This window comes from Juglans regia, chromosome 7 (assembly GCF_001411555.2).
Source record: "Juglans regia cultivar Chandler chromosome 7, Walnut 2.0, whole genome shotgun sequence".
Lineage (NCBI taxonomy): Eukaryota > Viridiplantae > Streptophyta > Magnoliopsida > Fagales > Juglandaceae > Juglans > Juglans regia.
Genome location: NC_049907.1, coordinates 16,182,447 through 16,204,002, shown reverse-complemented (window position 1 = coordinate 16,204,002; position 21,556 = coordinate 16,182,447). Strand labels below are relative to the sequence as shown.

Here is a 21,556-nt window from a genome sequence, read left to right as displayed (position 1 = left end):
GAAAGACTTGGTGGATCATCTTTTGTTGTTGTTTTTTTTTTTTTTTTTTTTTAATGTCGGGGAATCTCTCCTAGGCAGGACCCTTCGGACTCACCCCTGCAAAGTAAACCCCGGTCCCGTGCACCACACCCTTGGAAGTTTCCCTGCACGAAACTGGTTAAATCGCTGACTACTCATCAGGGGGTGTGGCCCCAAAGGATTGTTTGCACCCATGAGGTGTTGAGCCTTGGACCTTGAAGGAAGTGATACTCCAAGACCAAGGCCTTCACCACTTAGGCCAACCCCTTAGGGTTGTGGATCATTTTTTGTTACATTGCAAAGTGACCCGGTGTTTATGGAAAAAGATCCTTAATCGGACTGGGGTGGCATGGGTTATGCCTGGAAGAGTTATAAATATTTTGAAGTGTCGGACAGGTATTAGGGAAAATGTCCACATTGCTGCTGTGTGGAGAATGATACCTCATGGTATTATGTGGTGTTTGTGGATGGAGAGAAACACGACATGATTTGAAGACATGGAGCATTCTTTGGATGAGCTGAAGATAATTTCTTACAACACTTTACTCGCTTGGGCTTCGGCCATTGTTTGTAATGAGGACAATTGTCATGACTTGCTTGTATCTCTCACAAGTGCTTAGTTGTAATTAGGCACGTTCAATGTATACTCCGTGTAGTTGGGCTATTCCTTTTACCATCAATAAAATTTTACTTTTAATTATAAAAAAATGGAGATAATTGACCTGAGGGAGACGGTAAATAGCTTTATTCAGAGGATCAACCAAAGTTTTGGGCTAGCTTAGAAGCATCCATGGGTTGTGGATGGTGTAAGGGAGAATAAGAACTCGTGGGGCTCATACCTCACGGGTCGTAAAAGGAAAGAGCCCAACCCATAAGGCTTTGCCTGCAACCCAATATTGGTGAGCTAAAAACAACTCAGGCCCAGACCCGTCTATCAACTCAGCCTCTAGAACTGACTAGCAACTGTCGAACGAGGACAGCACAGACTAGGTCAACGAATGTCGATGACTCGATGGAAAACATCCTGACCACCAATGAGGTGGCGACGGCGCCGGTGATACTCAAGAAAGTCTCAAAGCTAGAGAATGTGGCCAAAATCATGGGGATTGTTGGTGTGGTCCCACCTCTATATCGTTAGAGTGGGTCAACAGATGTGGGAGGTCCAACGGTCGACATCACAGTCACCGCTGTGGAGGTGACAGGGCTGGCAACACTTGAGGATGTTGTGTCTATCTTCGGAGCTAGAATATCATATCAAATTCTATCTCGGCCCCACCTGTGTCTCCTCTGAGTGGGCCAAAACTTCCATTGGAGGTGGGCTCTGGCTATGGCATGGTCTCTCATGCCACAGACTGCGAAATGATCACTACTGGGGCCAAATCTTCCAAGGGTGCTATGGTTTTGTACCACTTAGATGGGGATGTGAGGGAGTATTGGCATGGGGGTCTTGTTCCAAGTTGTCCAGTCTTCTGGGCAGCAATGAAGAGTTCTGGGAGGCACCTAACCTATTGAACTCCGTACACCCGATTAAAATCCAGGCTTCGAAATGGGTTCTCCATAAAAATAAGTAGATCCAATGCTGTGTTGGGATTGTATGTGATGGTTTTGAAGATCAATTTATTGCCTTACTTGCAACTATTGAGGCTGGACAAAGACAAGCTAGCCTGGATGGTGAGCTCAACTCGGCCAAGAAATAAGCTAGGGAACTCAAACAACTTAACTAGACAGTTAACGATGGGGCAAGTGAAAGGAATTCAAACCGTGGGAGAGTGAAGGGAAGGGCAAAGGAAGTTGTACAAAGAAGTCAAAAATCATTTCTTGGAATGTAAGAGCATTGGCATTGGATTAGTCAAATATCTTTTCATCTTCAAATTTAGCAAACATCATCCATATTTGCTCCACAGTGAATTAGCTAAATTATTATCATCCAAATTATAAGCTACAGTAAATCCATTCTTCTTTTCAAATATGAAAAGAACTATAGCAAGTCTAAAAGTATTTTTTAAGATTATTATATTATAGATATGAGATTTTTATTCATATGAGATTTTACCATCTATATACATATGAGATTATTATATTATAGATTGTTAGATTGTGAAAATAAAAATGAATATGATTTGTTAGAGGTTATTAAAGATTATGAAAATAAAATAAAAATTAATAAAAAAATATAAATAATAAAAAATAATAATATTTTATTATTATAGAGAGTGTGATGACTAATCCAATGTAAACTTCAAGTTTTGAATGATTAGCTAAAGGTGAAAAAATTACATATTAGTCAAAATTTGAAAAATAGGATAGCCAATTCAATGCTAATGCTCTAAGGGGGCTAAATGAGAAGGAGAAGCACCTCACAATCCAAAATCAACTACAAATGTGGCGAGGTGACATTATATGTTTACAAGAAATGAAATTGGAGTTTATCTCTTTAAGCATCATTAGGAGTTTATGGGCATGTAATCATGTGAGTTGCCATTATCTATCCTCTCATGGAGCAGCGGGGGGCATTATAGTGATGTGGGATAAACAGGTGACGGAAAAGGTGGAGGATGGCATGGGGGATTTCATGGTGGCTTGCTCGTTTAAAAATGTTAAGGATGACTTCCGATGGGCCTTCACAGGTGTCTACAGTCCTAATATAAAGCAAGCAAAAAGACCATTATGGGATGAGTTGGCCGGGCTATGTAGATCTAGGATATGCCTTGGTATATTGGAGGTGATTTTAATGTCACTCGTTTCCCAATTGAAAGATCAGGTAGTTCCAACTACAACTCAGCGTTGGTAGACTTTTCTAACTTCATTTATAATCCAGATCTATTAGATATCCCTCTTGCAGATGGTTCCTTCACTTAGTTGAGCAACTGGGAAGAATCTTCTGGGTCGAGAATCAATAGATTCTTGGTTTCCTCGGATTGGAAAACACAGTTTCCAAACAACCTCATTCAAAAGCATCTTCCTCGACAATGCTTAGACCACTTTCTCATCCTTCTTGACTGTGGAGGAATACACGAAGGTCCAAGGTACTTCAAATTAGAGAACATAGGGCTGAAATCTAAGGGCTTTATCAATCGAGTTCGACAATGGAGGACTTCCTATCAATTCCAAGGAACTCCAAGTTATATTTCAGCATGTAAATTGAAAGCACTAAAAAAAAAAGATTTGAAGAGCTAGAACAAATAGGTATTTGGTAATGTGGAAGGTCAAAAGAAACTACTCTTGGAGGAACTTAAGGGTATGGAGAACATACTGAAGGCACGGAAAATGTCAGAAGTGGAAAGGGCTCGCAAAACTAAAGTGTCTATAGAACTTGAAAGGGTCTCCCTCATGGAAGAGATATTTAGGAGACAAAATTCTAGAGCCCTACGGTTGAAGGAGGGGGATAAATGTACCAAGTTCTTCCATCGAGTGGCTAACTAACATAGGAGGAACAACGCCATTGATTCCCTGTTGGCGGATGGGGTGACTATCTCTAACCAAACTGAGATCAGGGATTATATTGTCAACTACTATGAGAATTTGCTTTTGGAACAATTTTCTTGGAAACCGAGATTAGACGGACTTACCTTTGATACTATTGACCCACTAGTAAAAGGATGGCTCGAGAGGCCTTTTGAGGAAATGGAGGTTCAGAAAGTGTTAAAAGGCATGGCAGGGGATAAAGCTGCAAGTCCGGATGGCTTCACTATGGCTTTCTTTCGATTAAGGGTGATAACAAGGGGTCTTTCAAGAATTCCATGAAAATGAAAGGTTCAAAAAAAGTCCTAATGCAACTTTCATTGCTCTTATTCCAAAAAAACCAAGGGTGGTTGAGGTTAAGGATTATCGGCTTATTAGCTTGGTGAGTGAGATGTATAAAATCATCTCAAAAGTCTTGGCAAACAAGTTAAGCATGGTGGTAGGGAAAGTAATATCAAGGCCCCAAAATGCCATCGTGAAGGGGAGGCAAATACTCAATGCGGTGCTTATTGCCAACAAATGTCTGGATAGTAGATTCAAGTCAGGAGAGTCGGGGCTTCTTTGCAAACTAGACATGGAGAAGGCCTATGATCAAGTCAATTGGAGCTTCTTACTCTATATGCTCGAGAGATATGGTTTCGAGGTGAATTGGTGCTCATGGATCAAGCATTGCATCTCTACAGTATGTTTCTCTATTTTGATTAACAGCATAACAAGCAGTTTCTTTTAGAGCTCACCAGGATTGAGACAAGGGGATCCCTTATCTCCATTACTATTTGTTTTCATAATGGAAGCATCGAGCAAAATGATCGATGGGGTTGTGGTGGGTGGTTTTATATCCGGCTTTACAGTGGGGGAGGCAAATATTGGCTCACTCAATATTTCCCATCTCTCATTTGCCAATGATACCCTTTTATTTTGTGAGGCCAACCAGGATCATATCTGTTCATTGAGAGCTCTCCTTCTATGCTTCGAAGTCGTTTCCGGTTTGAATGTGAACATGGGTAAATCAGAGATCATTCTGGCTGGGCATGTGCATAATGTGGATAGTATGGCTACTATTTTGGGATGTAAGATATTTCATAACCTATGAAATATCTTGGCCTCCCATTAGGTGCTTATTACATATCGATATCCATTTGGAATGATGTACTAGAAAAGATGGAGCGGAAACTTTTTTTTTTTTTTTTTTATAAGTAAAGATGGAGCGGAAACTTGCTATTTGGAAACAGATGTACTCATCCAAAGGTGGCAGAGTTACACTTATCAAAAGTACCCTCTCCAACCTACCGACTTATTTCCTCTCCTTATTTCCGCTTCCATCAAAGGTGGCTCACCACATGAAGAAAATACAATGGGATTTTCTATGGGGAGGCATGAACAATGCGTTCAAATTTCATTTGTAAAATAGGCCACCGTTTGTTCCCCAATTTCCAAAGGAGGTTTGGGTATCCGCAATTTGCAACTTTTTAATAAAGCGTTGTTGGGCAAATGGCTATGGAGGTATCCCATAGAACATGGAGCTTTGTGGAGAACAGTTTTAGACTCAAAGTATGATAGACATGGGGAGGTTGGTGCTCGACCGAGGTGAGTGGATCCTATAGGGTGGGGCTTTGGAAGCACATTCAATGTGGATGGACTGAATTCGAGATCTACCCATTTTGAAGGGGGTGACGGGTCCCGAATCAAATTCTAGCATAACATATGGTGTGGTGACAGGCCACTTAAGGAAGCCTATCACAACTTCTTTGACCAATCTAATAGTACTTCCCAATGGAATAACATTTCTTAGAGCTGTCCATGATTGGGAAGTTGAATCAATTTCTGAATTTTACAATCTAATATATTTTGTTCTTATGAGGGGGAGGTGAAGACAAGCATTTGGCGATCCTCGGCGAAAGGAAAGTTCACAGTACGCTCTTTCAACCAATCCATCTCTAAGTGTAATGTAAATCCATTTCCGTGGAAGAGCATTTGGAAGACAAAAGCTCTCTTAAAGGCATCATTCTTCGTATGGACAGCTTCTTTGGGCAAGATTCTCACTACCGACAGCCTAAGGAAATGGCAAATCATAGTCTTGGATTGGTGTTGTTTGTGTAAAAAGAGCGGAGAATCGTTGATTATCTATTAATTCATTGTGAGATTGCCACGACTTTGCGGAATGACTTTTTTGCAAGGGTTGGTGTAGCCTAGGTGATGCCAAGAAGGGTGATCAACCTCTTAGCTTCATGGAGAGGTCTCCAAGGCACTTCTCAAATTGTTGCAGTTTGGAAGATGGTTTGATCTGCCTATGGTGGTGTCTTTGGAGGGAGAGGAATGGGCGAAACTTCAATGATTGAGAACGGTCATTGGATGAACTTAGAGCCTTCTTTTTTAACACCTCGTTCCAATGGTCGATTGTAATAGATTTTAATGGCATGAACATCCATGAATTTCTTGTATCACTAGAACATCACTCCTAGGTGTTGCTCTTGTATATGACCTATGTACTTGAGCTTTTGCCTATTCCTACGATCAATAAAATCTTATTTATCGATCAAAAAAATAATAATGGAGTATTTGGAGGTTGGTACTAGAAGCCAAATATGGCAGTTCATCATGGTGGTGGCATTCTAGCAATGTGAATGCTACAAGATTTCAATTGGTTGGAACGAAATCTTCAACTTTACCAGGTTTCAGGTGGGAGATTGTGTGTTCGTTCATTTTCGCAAGATGTATGGTGTGGAAATCAATCTCTCAAGAAAACATTTTCAGAGTTATTTAGCATTGCTTGATAAATGGATGCATCCTTCTGAGTATTCTCATTAAAGGAATATCTTTCATCAAGGTGACACATAATTGAGGTGGATCTCTTCAGTTTGTTTTTTTATCAGGTATATTTTAGCAAGTTAAGAGGGTGGTCAAGACAAGCTTTTTTTTTTTCTTTTTTTTTTTTTTTTTTTTTTTGGGGGGGGTGCTCCAAATCAAGGAGCATTTGAAGTCAAATAGTTCCACAAGACCATTTATCTGCATGCTAGCTCTACTATTCCTTAGAAAAGTATTTGGAGGTCTAGGGCCCCAAGTGAGTGGTTTTTTTGTTTGGTCAGCTGCCTTGGGGAAGATACTGTGGATAATTTAAGTGGAAAATAATGGTCGTGTATTTGGTGCTGTGTGTGTAGGAGAAAAGGAGACCATCTCTTGCTTCATTGTGTGCTAGCTAACATTTTTTTGAACCCTATCAATAGTCTCTTTGGGGTAGATTGACAGGCCACATCGAGTGGTGGATCTCGTAGCATGCTGGAAAGGACAGTTTGGTAGTCACCATAGTGAAGCTTTACAGAAACCGATTCCATGTTGCCTAATGTGATGTATTGGAGAAAAATGAAAATGGACATATCTTAGAAGATTATGAGAACTCAGTGGTGGCTCTTAAGGCCTTTTTCTTCCAAAGCTTTTGTAATTGAATGGCTGCCCATAAATTGTTTCTATATTCCTGGTTTTCAGGATTTTCCCCCTTTTTCTCTTTTTTCCATTTGGGTGTATCTTGTGTATGTCATGTGTACTTGGCTAACAACCTTTTTGAGCGCCGCTTTGAGGATTACAAAAAGTCATTGTTGAATCTCAAGACATCCTTTCTTAACACCCTATTTCGTTGTACAGTAGTCCAAAATGATGTAGCCTTTTCTGTTTCCACCTTTCTAGATTTCATACCTATGTTTCGTTTCTACAGTTAGGTAGATTACTTGTATACTTCAGGGGAAACAACTTTTTCTAGTATTAAAAAATCATTATCCTGCTTATAAAAAAGCTATAAAATAAAAAAGGAATGTCACTGGATTATCAGGCAAAGGCAAGGCTCTTGTAAATATCTCGTGTACTTGGGCTTTTTCCTATTGATATTTTCAATGAAATTTTGTTTACCAATCAAATAAAAAAAGGAACTAATAAACTTCAAACAATAAACTCCATTCCAAGTTCAAGTAGAAATCAGACTTTTAACTCCCGTATGACTACACCGAGGATTCCGTTTTTAGTTTCAGCACCTTCAATAGTTTATATCTCATTGCAAAAGTGACCTAAATTTAGCACCAAGTTTAGGGTCAATCGGCTGGCTGTCAGATGAAACATAGAGTACCCCTCCTACAGCCAAAAGCTACACTCTTACCCATCTAAAGAAAAAAAAATCATTCCACAAGCTACCCTCGCACAACTAGACAAACCCACTTCACTTAAAAACACATATAAAAAATACTATAAAAACAAAACATAAGTCACGGGAAAAGTAAGATGAGAGAATCTAGAGAAAATGGAGAAGTTGTCATATAATAATTACCCTGGGAAACCCCAGATGCACCTAATGCCTTGTTCATGTAGAAATAATGGTAATAACCAGCTTCAATATACTCAAAATTCTGAATATTGAAAATACTTACTGTTAAGAGGATTGAAATGCAGATTCCTTTGCACAGTGCAAATATGGTCCCTAAATAAAACATGCATGATATTTGGTAGGCATCAAATGATGGCTGAAGCAGTAAGTTCTACACGAAAAACAAGGACAAAGTGTATGAACAGAATAAATATATTGGTGTTACCATATGTAAGAACACCCTGTAGTCTCTTGAAAGCTTAGTGCTAATTCCGTAGAATATTCTGGATCTCTCCACGAGATAATCGTATCTGAAAATAATAAAGTCATATGATATCCCAACATTTAAGGCACTTGGCATAACACATTAGCACAATTGAAAGAAAATAAAATCAATTCATGATACCTTCTTGCTTTCTGTAAATGTCATCTGAGCTAATACGATGTAAAAGTAATGTCTCGTGGTCTTCTTCATCAATGACAAACAAACCTAGCTCTTCTGATTGCTGTCATATAATGTGCATAAAATCAAAAGCATGAAAGGTTTTGGATAACCAGTCAGAGTTTTAAGTCATCTTAAGACAACTGTTTCGATTCTCAAATCTGTTAATCTGTCAAGGTCATCCAAACATCAAAGAGAGTAAAATGTGAACATACCTCCAAAAAGTCAACAGTGACATGCCCAGTTCCTTGGTCATCCCATTTACCATCATCACTCAAACGGTAGACCTTAACACGCTGAAATTAAAAAACGAGAACAAAAAAAATAATGTGGTGCACTTCTATTAGTCATCCAGTCAGTACAATAAATGTTGCTGTATGTTTATAAAGGACCAGACATCAACTCCAGGACAATATGCAAGCAGAAAAGCATTCCCAGAAATTTTAAATTCGACAACAGTTAACACACCAAAATTATATATATAGTAATAAAAAGGAACCATAACACTGAAAGAAAAATGAACAAAGGACGATAATTAAGAACCCAAGTGCACATTTGACTACAATCAACTCATTCTAATAACAACTTGACTAAAAAATCCAAAAAGCATGCTTATGGAACAAAAATTAATTATTATGAATATTGAAAACTAGAGGGCATATAAAACATATACATCCCATATATCTGGGGGGAAAAAGAGGCATATAAAACATTTTCATAGCTATCCCATGTGATTAAATGCCTAAATGTGAAAAAAGAAAAAAGTAAGAAAGCTATGAAAGAATCTGAAGCTATTAAAAACCAAACCAACATTAGAAGCAACTTAGTGCCTCTCATAATCAAACAAGCTGACATCAGAGTAATGCATACATATATTAAATTGCCTAAAATCTACACAAATAACAGACATGGCAGCTTATACAGTGGCACATTCATCCCATATTTCGGTCCTCTATTCCAATCCGGGATGTCCCAAAGTCACTGCCCCCCTTTCCATGTGCTTTATTTAAGTTCAAATTACAGGGTAGTTTTGAAAATTTATACCATTTCATTCGACAGACAATGCATTAAATGAAGTCCCCCCAAAAAAGGAGTCACCCAAACAATATCAAAATAGGAGTATATCCCACCAGCAATGGCCAAATGGAGAAGGGGTGGAGCATTCTACAAAGCGGGGCATACAACTCAGCTGCCATGTGATCTTGTAAGCATAAATACCATTTCCAATATTCTTAGCTAAAAATTATTCAAAAATGTTAAGCACATGAAACTCAAAAGAGGATCTCAGCATCTGCACACAAATTGAAACCCCAACTATAAAGAGCCCTACCTGAACTGCATGAATTCAAAAGAAAATCACAAACCCCTTCACTGCACATCATAAACAAAGTTCCAGCTCCAGTAAAGATCTTTCTATAGTGTTAAAAAGAACTTATATCTCCCCAAGTGGGTGGCTCATAAACACTCCCCTAAAGGGGGAGAACCATAATATCAAGGTGAAGTAGAATATCCTGAGCATTATAAAAACTCACACGTACATGCATTGAAGTGGGGATAATATAGAAATACATAAAGAATATACATTTAAAGAATGAACATATTACAGTTTGAAAAGTATATGTACTAGATAGTGTGTCCTAACTAATTATGCATAGGGTAGGGATGATATAAATGGCACCGCATGTCATTGCTATAATGCAATCATGAAAAATTCAAGTTACTCCAGAGTAGGGGTGAGTGGGCGGGCTAGGTGCGGGTTCATAATAAAAAGTGTCCTAAATATTGTAGATAGGGTAGGGATGATGCAGATGGCACCGTATGCCATTGCTATAAAGCGGTTGTGAAAAATGCATGCTACTCAAGAGTAGGGACACTTGAGTAGGTCCTCCCTCCCGGGTGCAATTAATAATAAAAAGTGTTCTAACTACTGTAGATAGGGTAGGGATGATATAGATGGCACCGTATGTCATTGCTATAAAGCGGTTGTGAAAAATGCATGTTACTCAAGAGTAGGGACCCTTGAGTTGGTCCTCCCTCCCTCCCTCTGCCCACCCAGGTGCAGTTCATAATAAAAAGTGTCCTAACTACTGTAGATAGGGTAGGGATGATACAAATGGCACCGTATGTCATTGCTATAAAGCAGTTGTGAAAAATGCATGTTACTCAAGAGTAGGGACAATTGAGTAGGTCCTCCCTACGCCCACTCAGGTGCAATTCATAATAAAAAGTGTCCTAACTATTGTAGATAGGGTATAGACGATATAGATGGCACCGTATGTCATTGCTATAAAGCGGTTGTGAAAAATGCACATTACTCAAGAGTAGGGACACCGTATGCCTCCCTCCCTCCCTCCCTCTTTCTCTCTCTTTCATTGGATTTCATAGTTTAATGTCATAGTTGTTTCAATAAAAGGAAATTTGTATCCAAAGATCTCTACTCCTTAAAAATGGAAGTAGCCAGGTGAAATTGCTCATTATGGCTCGCCTAGGCAAGTGTGCTGGACACTTGACCCACCCATTCAATGGATATGGCCATGCAGGTACAGAAGCAGGGTCATATGGCCACTCCACCCAGACAGGGGGCACAGCCGCACAAAGGGCAGCTACTACTCCAAAGCATTAAATGTCTACGGTTAGGTGTTTCATAATACTATCATATTAATTGAGTAAAATATTTAGTCATATAGCATGATGAGCTGTGCATTGCAGAAAATTCCATAGAGCAAAGAAAGTAACTTATAGACACTAGAAAGACCAAAATATGATGAAATCAGCCAAGTAACTTACGTGCCAACATAGCAACAAACACTATCCAAAAGCTAAAACTCCCAAATCAAACCCTTTTTTTTTCAAAAACCCGTAGCCTTCTCTAGATCAAGCCCAAAATGGCTTTATAAATTTGAATCAAAATCAAATAAGCTAGTACCAAATGCATTAGAAATTTCTCAAAAACATAAACTCTAAAGTTACCATATATTTCCTAACTTCAAGCTCAAATAGTCCAACACAAGGCTACTATTAACTATGCTACAGCACTTATTCATTTACAACCATGTGGATCAAATTTGTGCTCCAACCAACTAATGAAACAATATATATTTAATATTAAAATGTGATCCTTAATCCCATTCGACTGCAAAAGGAGCTGATATCCAATCCAATCCCTTCAATTTATTGTTGCAGCTTTGTCAAACACTTCAATGAACAATTACCTTGAAACATTTCCCCACAAAGGCCACGACAGGATCAGGCTTTTTGGCATGGTGCACCTTTATAACAGATTACGGACTAAAAATGTTTGGTACTCCTAAACGAACCAATAAACAGATTTTTCGAAACATAAAGAGACAATACTCAGCACGCTAACCCCTAATAATTGCTGGAAAAAAACCTAATCGAACCCAACCGAGTTATCATCATTTGCACTCAATCAATAAAATTCATCCGACATCATCACGATAAAAGTAAACAAAATTGCACAATTACACCCAAATTTATAAATTAAAGACTAGGAGAGACCAGCACGATGCTCTCAAATTCAAAACGACTACTTAAAAAAAAAAAAAAAATCTGTGCCAAGTTCAGTTTTAGGGCAAAGTAATGAGCCTTCGATTACACTGAAGCTAGACTCACCTGCATTGAATTGGCATTGGCCTGTGACTTCTCAGGAGCGCCCATGCCTGCTACTGTATCAGCTATTCAACTTAGAAGACAGAATTAGAGAGATTGAATCGTCCGAATCGGAATCGGAACCGGAACGGCAACGGATATGCTTCAAGGACAACAAATTAGGGTTTTTTAGGAGAGAAGGGATAGAAAGTGCATGAAGAAGATTAAAGTTTCTTTTATAATTTGGAGGGGATCAATGAAAAACCCTAACCGCCATTAACGAAGCGGTGTGAATCTCCAGATTCCCTCTCTCTCTCTCTCTCTCTCTCTCCTCTCTTTTTCCTTTTATTCTTTTCCGTTCAAGTGCCTGCCCCCGACCTTCGATGACAGAAAGGAAAGGAGACTCGAGAGAAAACCATTACGAATGTTAGAGAGTGTTAAATCTCGGGAATGTCCTTGGCTTTTGTGAGAAGTTACGAGGAGAGCCATCGAGGCTTGAGAGTCCGCGCATATCATCGAGCTTTCTTTTTGGCGATCCAATCACGAGGGAGTGAGTGCGCGGGCTCGGAAGTTGGGTCCCACCCGTCTGTGCCTGAAAGACGCACACGGATTCTCCTGATTGGTCCTTTAAACAATATCAAGTAGACTAATACAAAAGAGAAATTACTGTAACAGTATATATTTTATATTTATTACATAATTATTTTTAATTAATTATTTTTAATATTCATTTGAAAAGATATATAGTATAGATAATGCCACATTATGTATATAAAATAAATATTCTCAATAGTAATTTTTATCTATATTTATCTTATCAAAGAAAATGCTACATATCCCGCTGGAGGCTCCCGCTGGGCTGATATATTTTTTTTATATATTTTTTTTAGTTTTTTTTAAATAGATATTTTTAATAATTTTAAATATTTTAAAAAATAAAATAAAAATTATAATATTATTAAAAAATATTTTCTTAATTACGAAATAGAATAAAAAATAATATTTAATGATTTTTTTTTACTTTCTGATTAAGAAAATATTTTTTAATAAAATTTTAAATTTATTTTATATTTTAAAAATTTTTAAAAGTATAAAAAAAATTTATATAAAAAATAAATTAAAAAAGTACATATGAAAAAATATATGTTAAGTCCAACAAGAGTCTCCAACGGAAGCTATAGCATGACTATTTTAAATATTTAAAAAAAATTATAATATTATTAAAAAATACTTTCTTAATAATGAAATATTTATTTTATGTGATTAAGAAAATATTTTTTTAATATATATTTTTACTTCATGATAAAAAAAATATTTTTTAATATATATTTTTTTACTTTCTAAATTAAAAAAATATTTTCTTAATAATATTTTAAATTAATTTTATTTTTAAAAATATTAAAAATTTTATATAAAAAATTATTTAAATAAAACAAATATAAAATAATACTACAACCTACAGCGAAGCCCGCAGCGGGGCTGTAGCATCACCCATTCTATCAATTATCATGTATCTCTCATCAGTACCGGTCCGTGACGGGACCCTAAAACAACAGTCCAATCAAGACCGCAAGCATACCGTAACACCAAAAATGCTCGTGACGCTGACAAAAGTAACGGTTGTCATCTTGATGCCAAAGTGAAACGTGGCTACCTACCATTGGTGACGTAGATGTGCGGTTTTAATGAAGAAATGAGGGAATCCTCGGGTCCATTCGAGACATCCTTGCTTTCGATGTTATTTTTCTGTTTTTTTTTTTTTTGGGATAATGGTATATTTACGATTGTTTTATATTACTTGTTTAAGTATTTATAAATATTTTATAACTCACTCAATAATGCAATTGTATCACATTATTAAAAACAATTTTGATATAACATAATTTTCTCTATTTAAACTAAAATTATAAAATATTATAAAAAAAAAAGTTATAAATTTATCATTTTATTTTCTTATGTCCTTTTAACTAGTACAATTGTTGATGCACTTTTTAGGTGTGGCTAGATCCCAACACTACGTTTAAATGGCATATGATGATTGTTTGGGTGTTGATATGGTGTCTAGATGCTTATCCATAAAATAAATAATAAATAAAATATATAAAATGTAAATAAATAAATAAAAAGAGATTATAAGATTTACGTGTTTCGACATAAAAGTCTAAGTTCTCAGTTCGTTTGGAGGCAAAATTCATTATGTTTGATAATTGTACAGTTTCTCATGACCTCGCATAACTCTCAATACAATGAAGAAAATAGGATTGTTGAGAGATCGAAGAAAATGCTTTCCTTTTAGAAAGAGAGTCCCATGAGTTGTATATATGTCTACAGATATATAGAGATTCCCTCCTCTTATATAAGTCTATTTACTTTTTCAGAGTAATTGAGTCTTAATTGTCTTATGTCGCTTTCACCTTTTTGTATATTGGTCAACTACTTTTAGTTTTATCACTTCCTTGTCTTATCTCTTACTTTTATTCGTGACAATGTGCTTTTAATGGGTTGGATCCTAATTCATTTTATATCTAACAGATGCTCATGATTATTTAGGTATATTTGTCCAACAAGAAAGTCTTGAGAATCTTAAATAGAAGTCAACCATGATAGAGAAAGTCTACGAGAATGTAAATAAATTATGTGAATTTGTCACTAATTCTCCATTGTCGTGAGATGCAATGAAGATCTTTGAAAGCGGACCTCGAGGAGACTTGTTAATCCCTTGTAAGGATCTCTAAGAATGGGCTTCTAGCAAGTTTGTTGGCTCGATCGTATGTCCAATACCCAAGTGTATGTCTGCCAACCAAGCGTATCACTGATAATTGTAAGTGATTGTTTATCGTTAACAAAGAGCATGGAAAGTGTGTTTTATGTATCTAATGATTCCTTTTGTTTTCGTCGATGCTAGTGGGTTTATTTCTGTCTAAAGTAGTTTCAAGGTCGTGTTGTTGTTTTGGTATTAAACTTAGAGTTTGTTTGTTGTATTCGTACTTAAGTGGTCATGAAGTCCATTAACCCCTAGGTCCATCTTAGGTAGTTGTCAAGCCCATCAACTCATTTCCAAAGGCAACCCACACATGGAGGTTATGAAGCTTAAAGGCTCATTCCCCAAGCTAACTCGTTGGTGGTGGTTGTGGTGATAGTGTTAGTCACGGTCGCATACGCTAACATTCCTTACTGAGGTATCGGTGGGATCGTTCGACCATTATTGTGGCGAGAGGCTTGCTCAACCACTTTATTGTGTCGAATGCATGTGTTAACCTTGTTTGCCAAAGGTCAGTCTCTTGCTAAGCTTGGTTGTTTAGGTACAGAATGTTTGCTTGACCGCTACGGTCGCGAATGTGTATTAGCCTTGGTTGTCAAAGCTCAGCCTACATGGTGCTAAGCTTGTCTATTTAGGTGTAGGAGGTTTGATCGACCGCTACAATCGTGAAGGTGTGCGTTAGCCTTGATCGTCAAAGCTCAACCTACACGTTGCGAGGCTTGGCTATTTGGGTGCGAGAAGTTTCCTTAACCGCCATGGTCACCAAGGCATGTGTTAGCCTTGGTCACCAATGCTCAGCCTGCATGTTACTAGACTTGGTTATTTGAGTGCAAGAGGTTTACACGACCGCCATGGTCACTAAGGAGTGTGTTAGCCTTGGTCACCAAAGCCCAACCTGCATGTTGCTAGACTTGGCTATTTGGGTTTGGGAAGCTTGCTTTACCAGTCTTGTGGCTAAGTCATGTGTGAGCCTTGGTCACCTGTTTTGGGGGAGCCGAGTGCTTGACTCTAGGGTGGCCTAGCTATTCTAAGAACTTTTCAACAAAAACCAAACTTGTTAGTGTTAATAACTCAAACTACAAGTTTTGAGACCTACAAACCTAAGCCAAGTGGCTTGACATTTGGTAAAAATTCAATTTCCACGGTGCTAAAGTATGGCTCGACCTTATTGTTGGGATTTTTCCTCCTTTTCCTTTTTGTTTTTTTTTTTTTTTTTTTTTTTTTTTTTTTTTTTTTTTTTTTTTTTTTTTTTTTTGGAGTGTGGTGAGGGCTCAAGGCGCCCAAGTGAGGCATGAGAGCGGCTTAACCTTGGTTTTAATGAAGATTTGACGCACCCAAGCGAGTGCTCTAACGCAGTCTATTCTAGTGAAAATAGGGACCTGAGGTGCCCAAGAGGCGCTTGAGGGCAACCCCACAGCTAGTGCTCTAGGTCAAGTAGCCAGGTTTCCAAGCTTTTTGTATGGCCCGGCCATTGTGCATCCGCTTTGTTCCATTTATTCACCCTGAGGCTCCTGTTTAGGACCTAGATTCTCCGAACCAATTTTTTGTTAAGACCAGTGAGCAAAGTCTATCGCTCATCCATCTTTGTGTTCCTACTAATCCATTTATTAGGGGTCTTGTAGAGATTCGAGATTCCGAGGAGTTTTATAGGAAAATTTTCTAAAAATCAAATTTGTTAGTGAAAATAAAATTCAAATAGCGAACTTGAGGGAGGCAAACCCTAGCCATATAGCTACTAAATTCAATTTTTCTTGATAGGGGTTGTTCTCCATCGAGTGATTTTTGCTTGATGGAGATTGTCAATAGGTACAAGCACGTTGCCTGGGTACTCGATCGAGCAACCTGACTCAGTGTGTGCTCTGTGAGGTGCAGATGGTGAGATGGATTCTAGCATGTGCTTGCTTGCCTAGGTTTGGGATGTCCGACAGCCTAGAGCTAGCAGGAAAGGTCCATCCTTCTCCACCTGTGCATTATGGGATAGTGGGCCTAATGCCTACCGCACTGGTTTTAGTGAGTAAGTTAGTCCTCGCTCGTCGTGGACAACTGGCGGGATTCATCCTGCCAACCTCTAGAGCCTTTGGAAGGGAGGAAACTGGCAGGAAACTTCTCGCCTTTCCTGCTTGGGTATACTGGTGAGGATGGCTTTGGATCTACCTTCTACGCAACTCGATGATGACAAACACTTACTCGCCTTAGTAGGCTGGGGCTTCATGCCCACCAGCTATTGTGCACTAGGGGACGAGATACTGACAGGAAAGCTTTCGCCGTCTTTGTCTTGTAGCCAAGTTGGGCAGTTGGACTTGGTGAGCATTATGTACGGTGATAGCAGGCATACATGTCTGCCCTATAAGTTTCCTAAGTGTAGGTGGTGGGATAGCCATGCACCATTTACATGCACGGTGCATGTCATGCAAGACCATTGTCTTCTGTCTGGACTGGCAGAAGGGACACATAGGAGTCACGCATGATACCAGAACCATAAAGCCATGGGCAAACTTCATGGGGAACACATAGGAGTTGCATGAAATTGTGGGTACACCAGAGGCTGAGCAACTTGTGCTTGTCGTGGCCTCGGATGGCGGGTAAGTGCTCACCATGGCCATGGGGGTTGAGATGGGGTGACTTGGAGCTCGCTCATCACTATCACTAAGAGGGTAGGTTAGAATCTTACTTGATGCTAGATGTGTTGACTTGGTGACTATGGCATGCTTAGCTCCTACCACGTAGGGTGAGCAACCATGCATGACGACAGAGAGCACAAGTGAGATTGGTCAATGTTCTTGAACCACTGCTCGCCTGGGTGTAACAACCTTGGCGTGCTAAATGTTGCCGCGGTTTTGAGCGGATGAGCAGATGCTTGTTGTAAGGTTGAGATGGAGAAATTTGAAGGTCACCCACGGTGACATGCCTATTGACCACTCGATGGCGCAAGGTAGCAGACGAGTTCTAAGCCCATTAGTGAGGTGGTTCTAGCTGGAAAAATCTCGCCAGCTTCTCCTAGCACTTCGGCGTGGTTGGCAAAAGCTTCCCACAACAAGGAGATTGTCGGCATACATGCCCACCCTTGAAAGTTTTTGGTGCAAGGGTGAACGTGGTCTGGACGAGCTTGATCTTGGTAGTTGGCGATAGTTGTTGGTTGAGTCTGGGGGTGCTCCCAACAAACCCTATGCTTGCCTATGTCCCTTAAATCCTGATGGCAAGACGCTTGCTCTCCCTTTGTATTATTGGGTTGGTGAGTTAAATGCCTGCCAACTTCCTTCTGTGTGTGTATGGCATGATGCAACATCATGCACTTACATCCTTTTTTTATCTAGATAGCCCTATTGGAACTAAAACGTAAATGAAAGATAAAATGAAATAAGGGAGACTTATCTATTTGTACATATAGAGTCTTGTGAGCTAGACGACCTTTTTGTTTGGAAAGTGAGAAATCTCATTCCTACAGATGGCTCCAAGATGTTGATGCAATCTTCCGGTATGACTAGAGCTCAATAATATGATTGAATGGCCTACATGGTTGCTTGGGTGTTAATACAGTACTTGGACGCTCATCCATAAAATAAAAAGTAAATAAAGCATATAAAATGTAAAATAAAGATAGAGATATAGAGATTTACATAGTTCAGTATAAAAATGTACGTCCTTATTTGAAGGCGAAATCCACTATGTATGATGACTATAGAGTTTGTCATGGTCTCACATAGAGTTTGAAGAGGATGTTTACCTACTAGAGAGAGAGAGAGTCCCAGAAGCTGTGTATGCATCTGTAAATTTTTAAAGATTTTCTCCTTTTGTAAATGTCTATTTCCTTATTTTGAAGTAGCTAGTTCTACTTGTCTATGTCACTTTCACATTTTGTCAACCACTTTTAGCTATATTTTTTTTATTGTCTTATATTTTTCTTTTATTTCTGACAATGGACTTTTAATGGGTTGGACCCTAAGGCCTGGTTTGGATACAAAGAGGTCTTCAATTTATCTCAACTCATCTTATCTAATCATTATTATTTTCTCAAATTTTCACATAAAATATAATAAACAATTCAACTTTTTCAAATCCTAAAATAATAATAATATTATTAAAAAATAATATTCTAATAGTATTTTATTTAATTTTTAATTTTCATCTCAACTCACTATCTAAATCTCACCTAATTCATTTTATATTCAACAATAATCATCAACATCAATCAGTGTGTCGCGACTTTTTCGAACCGCGCTATTACTTGAAGCACCACTAGGGGAAGCGACACATGGATGCCCCCAAAAGAGTCACGAGGTCTTGGAGAACACATGATACGAGAGAAAATATATAAAATGAATAATCCTTAATGGTATTTTCATAAAATACAAATGGAAGTGTCATTATTTATAAAATTACTCATAATTTAAAATAAAATAGAATTGTTTATCGTATTAAAAAATAGAGTACTTGTTTAATAAATTCTAAAAAGAATTTATCTATATCATTTTCTAAAATTATGTCTATGCCAAGTGATCCTTTTTGTCAACAAATGTGGATATGGCTTATCTTTACAACAAAAATATAAGTTACATTTTCGTATAAATTTTTCTAAGAAAGTTCGGTTTCTTTTTCTCTCCAACCTCTCAATTACTTACATATGGCCTCTCCTATTCTCCTCCTCTTTTATCACCACCAACCACCGCACACCCCTTGTCACTTCTCCCCCCGCCTTGCACCACCATCTCCATTCTATCTCATCTTTCCAACAAAAGCATATAGGGCCAGCACTATTATCATGCCTTAAGTACTTAAAGCTTTCCCTTTGATAAAGCATTCAACTCCTCGGTTGTTGATGGATGGCATTCTTGATTTTCACCACAATCAAACATTCTCATAATAATCAAGTTTACCTTAGTCTCACTCTCCTTTGGTCCCCTTGGGAAGCTTAAGCTTATTTTGTGCCATATCTTTTTCACTAGTTACATGAACAATTAATTATCACCCGTTAGATTTTGATATGTACCCACAATAATTAGGATTTTCATGATGCATAGAGTTCTTAACTTTACGGTCTAATACATGATATAGATGCGTAAAATAGATTTCATATCATTTATTGAGTATTTAGTATTGGTCGGGGGCCTTTTTGGTCCTTAGGCCCTGGCCTCCTGCATGGGCTGCTAACCCCACCCTATCTTGCATGGACTGGTGACCCCACCTGAATGTCGGGTGAACAGATTGGCTTACAGGCAGTTCGCCCACCGTGTGCAATTGCATAACGAGAGAGAGAGAGAGAGAGAGAGAGAGAGAGAGAGGTGTGTGATTGAGGGACGATGAAGGTTTATTTTAAAATTTAACTTAAGGAAAATGCTAGAGCCACAGACGTTCGGTCATGAGGGTGGATCCTGACTAACATGGCTCCAGTCATGTGTCTTTTTTTAAAAAAAGAAAAGAAAAAGAAAATTTTCCTTCCCTACTAGCAAATCCCTTCCCTATCATCTCGTTCCTCTAATTTTCTCCCAAATTTCGAACCCTAGCAACTCTGCCCAAGGTCATTAGGCATATGTTTTCCCATGATGCAGTCAACCGTTGGAGCAAAATAGATCTGTTACCAAAATTGCATGTTCAATTCCCCCTACCCACTTCACCAGGGAGCTTTTGACTAGTTCACTTCAGAGACAAACTGAGAGAAAAGAGAAATGGAGTTTATGAGAAGAGAGAGAGAGAGAGAGATCTTTAAAACCCAATTTGAGTTTTCTTCACTACTACAAAATGGTTGCTAGAACCCCACCAAAACATAAGAAAATGGCAGCCACTCTCAATCTAGTCCTACAAAGAGAAACTGTAAAGAAGGTATTCCATCGTGCTCTTTGATAAATCATAAAACAAAATCGTTGTGGTATCTTGGCTCCTTCAAAAACCTGGGCGAAAGGGTAGAAAATTCCATCTTGGTTATCAAATTTAGTAATCGCTGGGATTCGGATTGATGGAAAGTTCATCTCCATTAAGTTTCAAAGTTCAATTTTTTTTTTTCATTTTCTCAACTTCCAATCATCTTTCAAACTGACAGGTTTCTATGTTTTGATTGGTTTGTGAAAGTCGAAAGGTGTATGACTAGATTGCAGGAGCTATAGGTCACAGGTTTATGTATTTTGATTGGTTTCTCTTTTTTTTTTCTCTCTCTTTTAAATAAATCCACGTTAGACGGGATCCAACCTCGAGAGATTTAGTTGGTGGCTATAGAAGGACCCTTAACTTAAAACAAAGCTACGTCGTTCCGTCGTTTTATTAAAAAAACTTAGTTTTTAAATGTCATATATATAGAAATTCTACTTGTTAAATAGAGTTAAATCGAATTACTTCAAGGAACGGAATTCTCACAAGGTTGGATCTTTGCTCGTCTTACAGCCCACGTCACTTCGTCGTTTGCGCTTCTACGTCGTTTAGGAGGCTACTAGAGTTTCCTAGAATATTTCACGCTTCAAAATCAAGAGATCTAGATGGTTTCTCTAGGAAAAAATGAAGAGAGAGAGAGATGAGAGTTTTTGTCTTCTTGTAAGACTCTTTTCACACACACACAAATGATGTACGTTCTCTTATGTTAAAAGAGTTTACATGTCTGGAAGTTAATAACTTTCCTAAATATGTGGAAGTTAAATAACTTCCCTTGAGTTGTGATAGTGGTGGGGGAGTAAACAAATAATTTCCCCACCCATGTGGACACCACTTGGTTATGGGATTTACCCATTACCAACATCTCTCACTTGTCCACTATAGGTGTTATGTCCATTAACAATCTCTTCATGTTCTCTCAATCAATTATCTATCATACAGAAAATGAAGCGTGTGATCTGACGAGAAGACAAAGGGTAGGAGTATTATATTAAGTCACCATCATACTAACATAGTACATCACTCATTATATCTCGTCTATGCTCCAGATTATTTGATC

At 38.1% G+C, this 21,556-nt stretch overlaps 1 protein-coding gene across 3 annotated transcripts in view; it reads right to left on the bottom strand.

The window, feature by feature from the left end:
- The window catches only part of LOC108984164 (serine/threonine-protein phosphatase 4 regulatory subunit 3-like), a 30,571-nt gene extending 18,303 nt beyond the window's left edge, over positions 1–12,268 (bottom strand). For 2 of the 3 annotated variants that reach the window (XM_035692419.1, XM_035692421.1), the window contains exons 1-5: positions 11,904–12,263; positions 8,486–8,566; positions 8,235–8,334; positions 8,055–8,139; positions 7,893–7,942 (exon numbers count right to left, since the gene is read on the bottom strand). In XM_035692419.1, the coding sequence (XP_035548312.1) occupies positions 7,893–7,942; positions 8,055–8,139; positions 8,235–8,334; positions 8,486–8,566; positions 11,904–11,948 (361 nt within the window). In that variant the 5' untranslated portion in view covers positions 11,949–12,263. Of the gene's footprint in view, positions 1–7,892; positions 7,943–8,054; positions 8,140–8,234; positions 8,335–8,485; positions 8,567–11,903 lie in introns of all 3 variants that reach the window. The other variant, XM_035692422.1, reaches the window with a different exon arrangement.
- Positions 12,269–21,556: the final 9,288 nt, after the last annotated feature.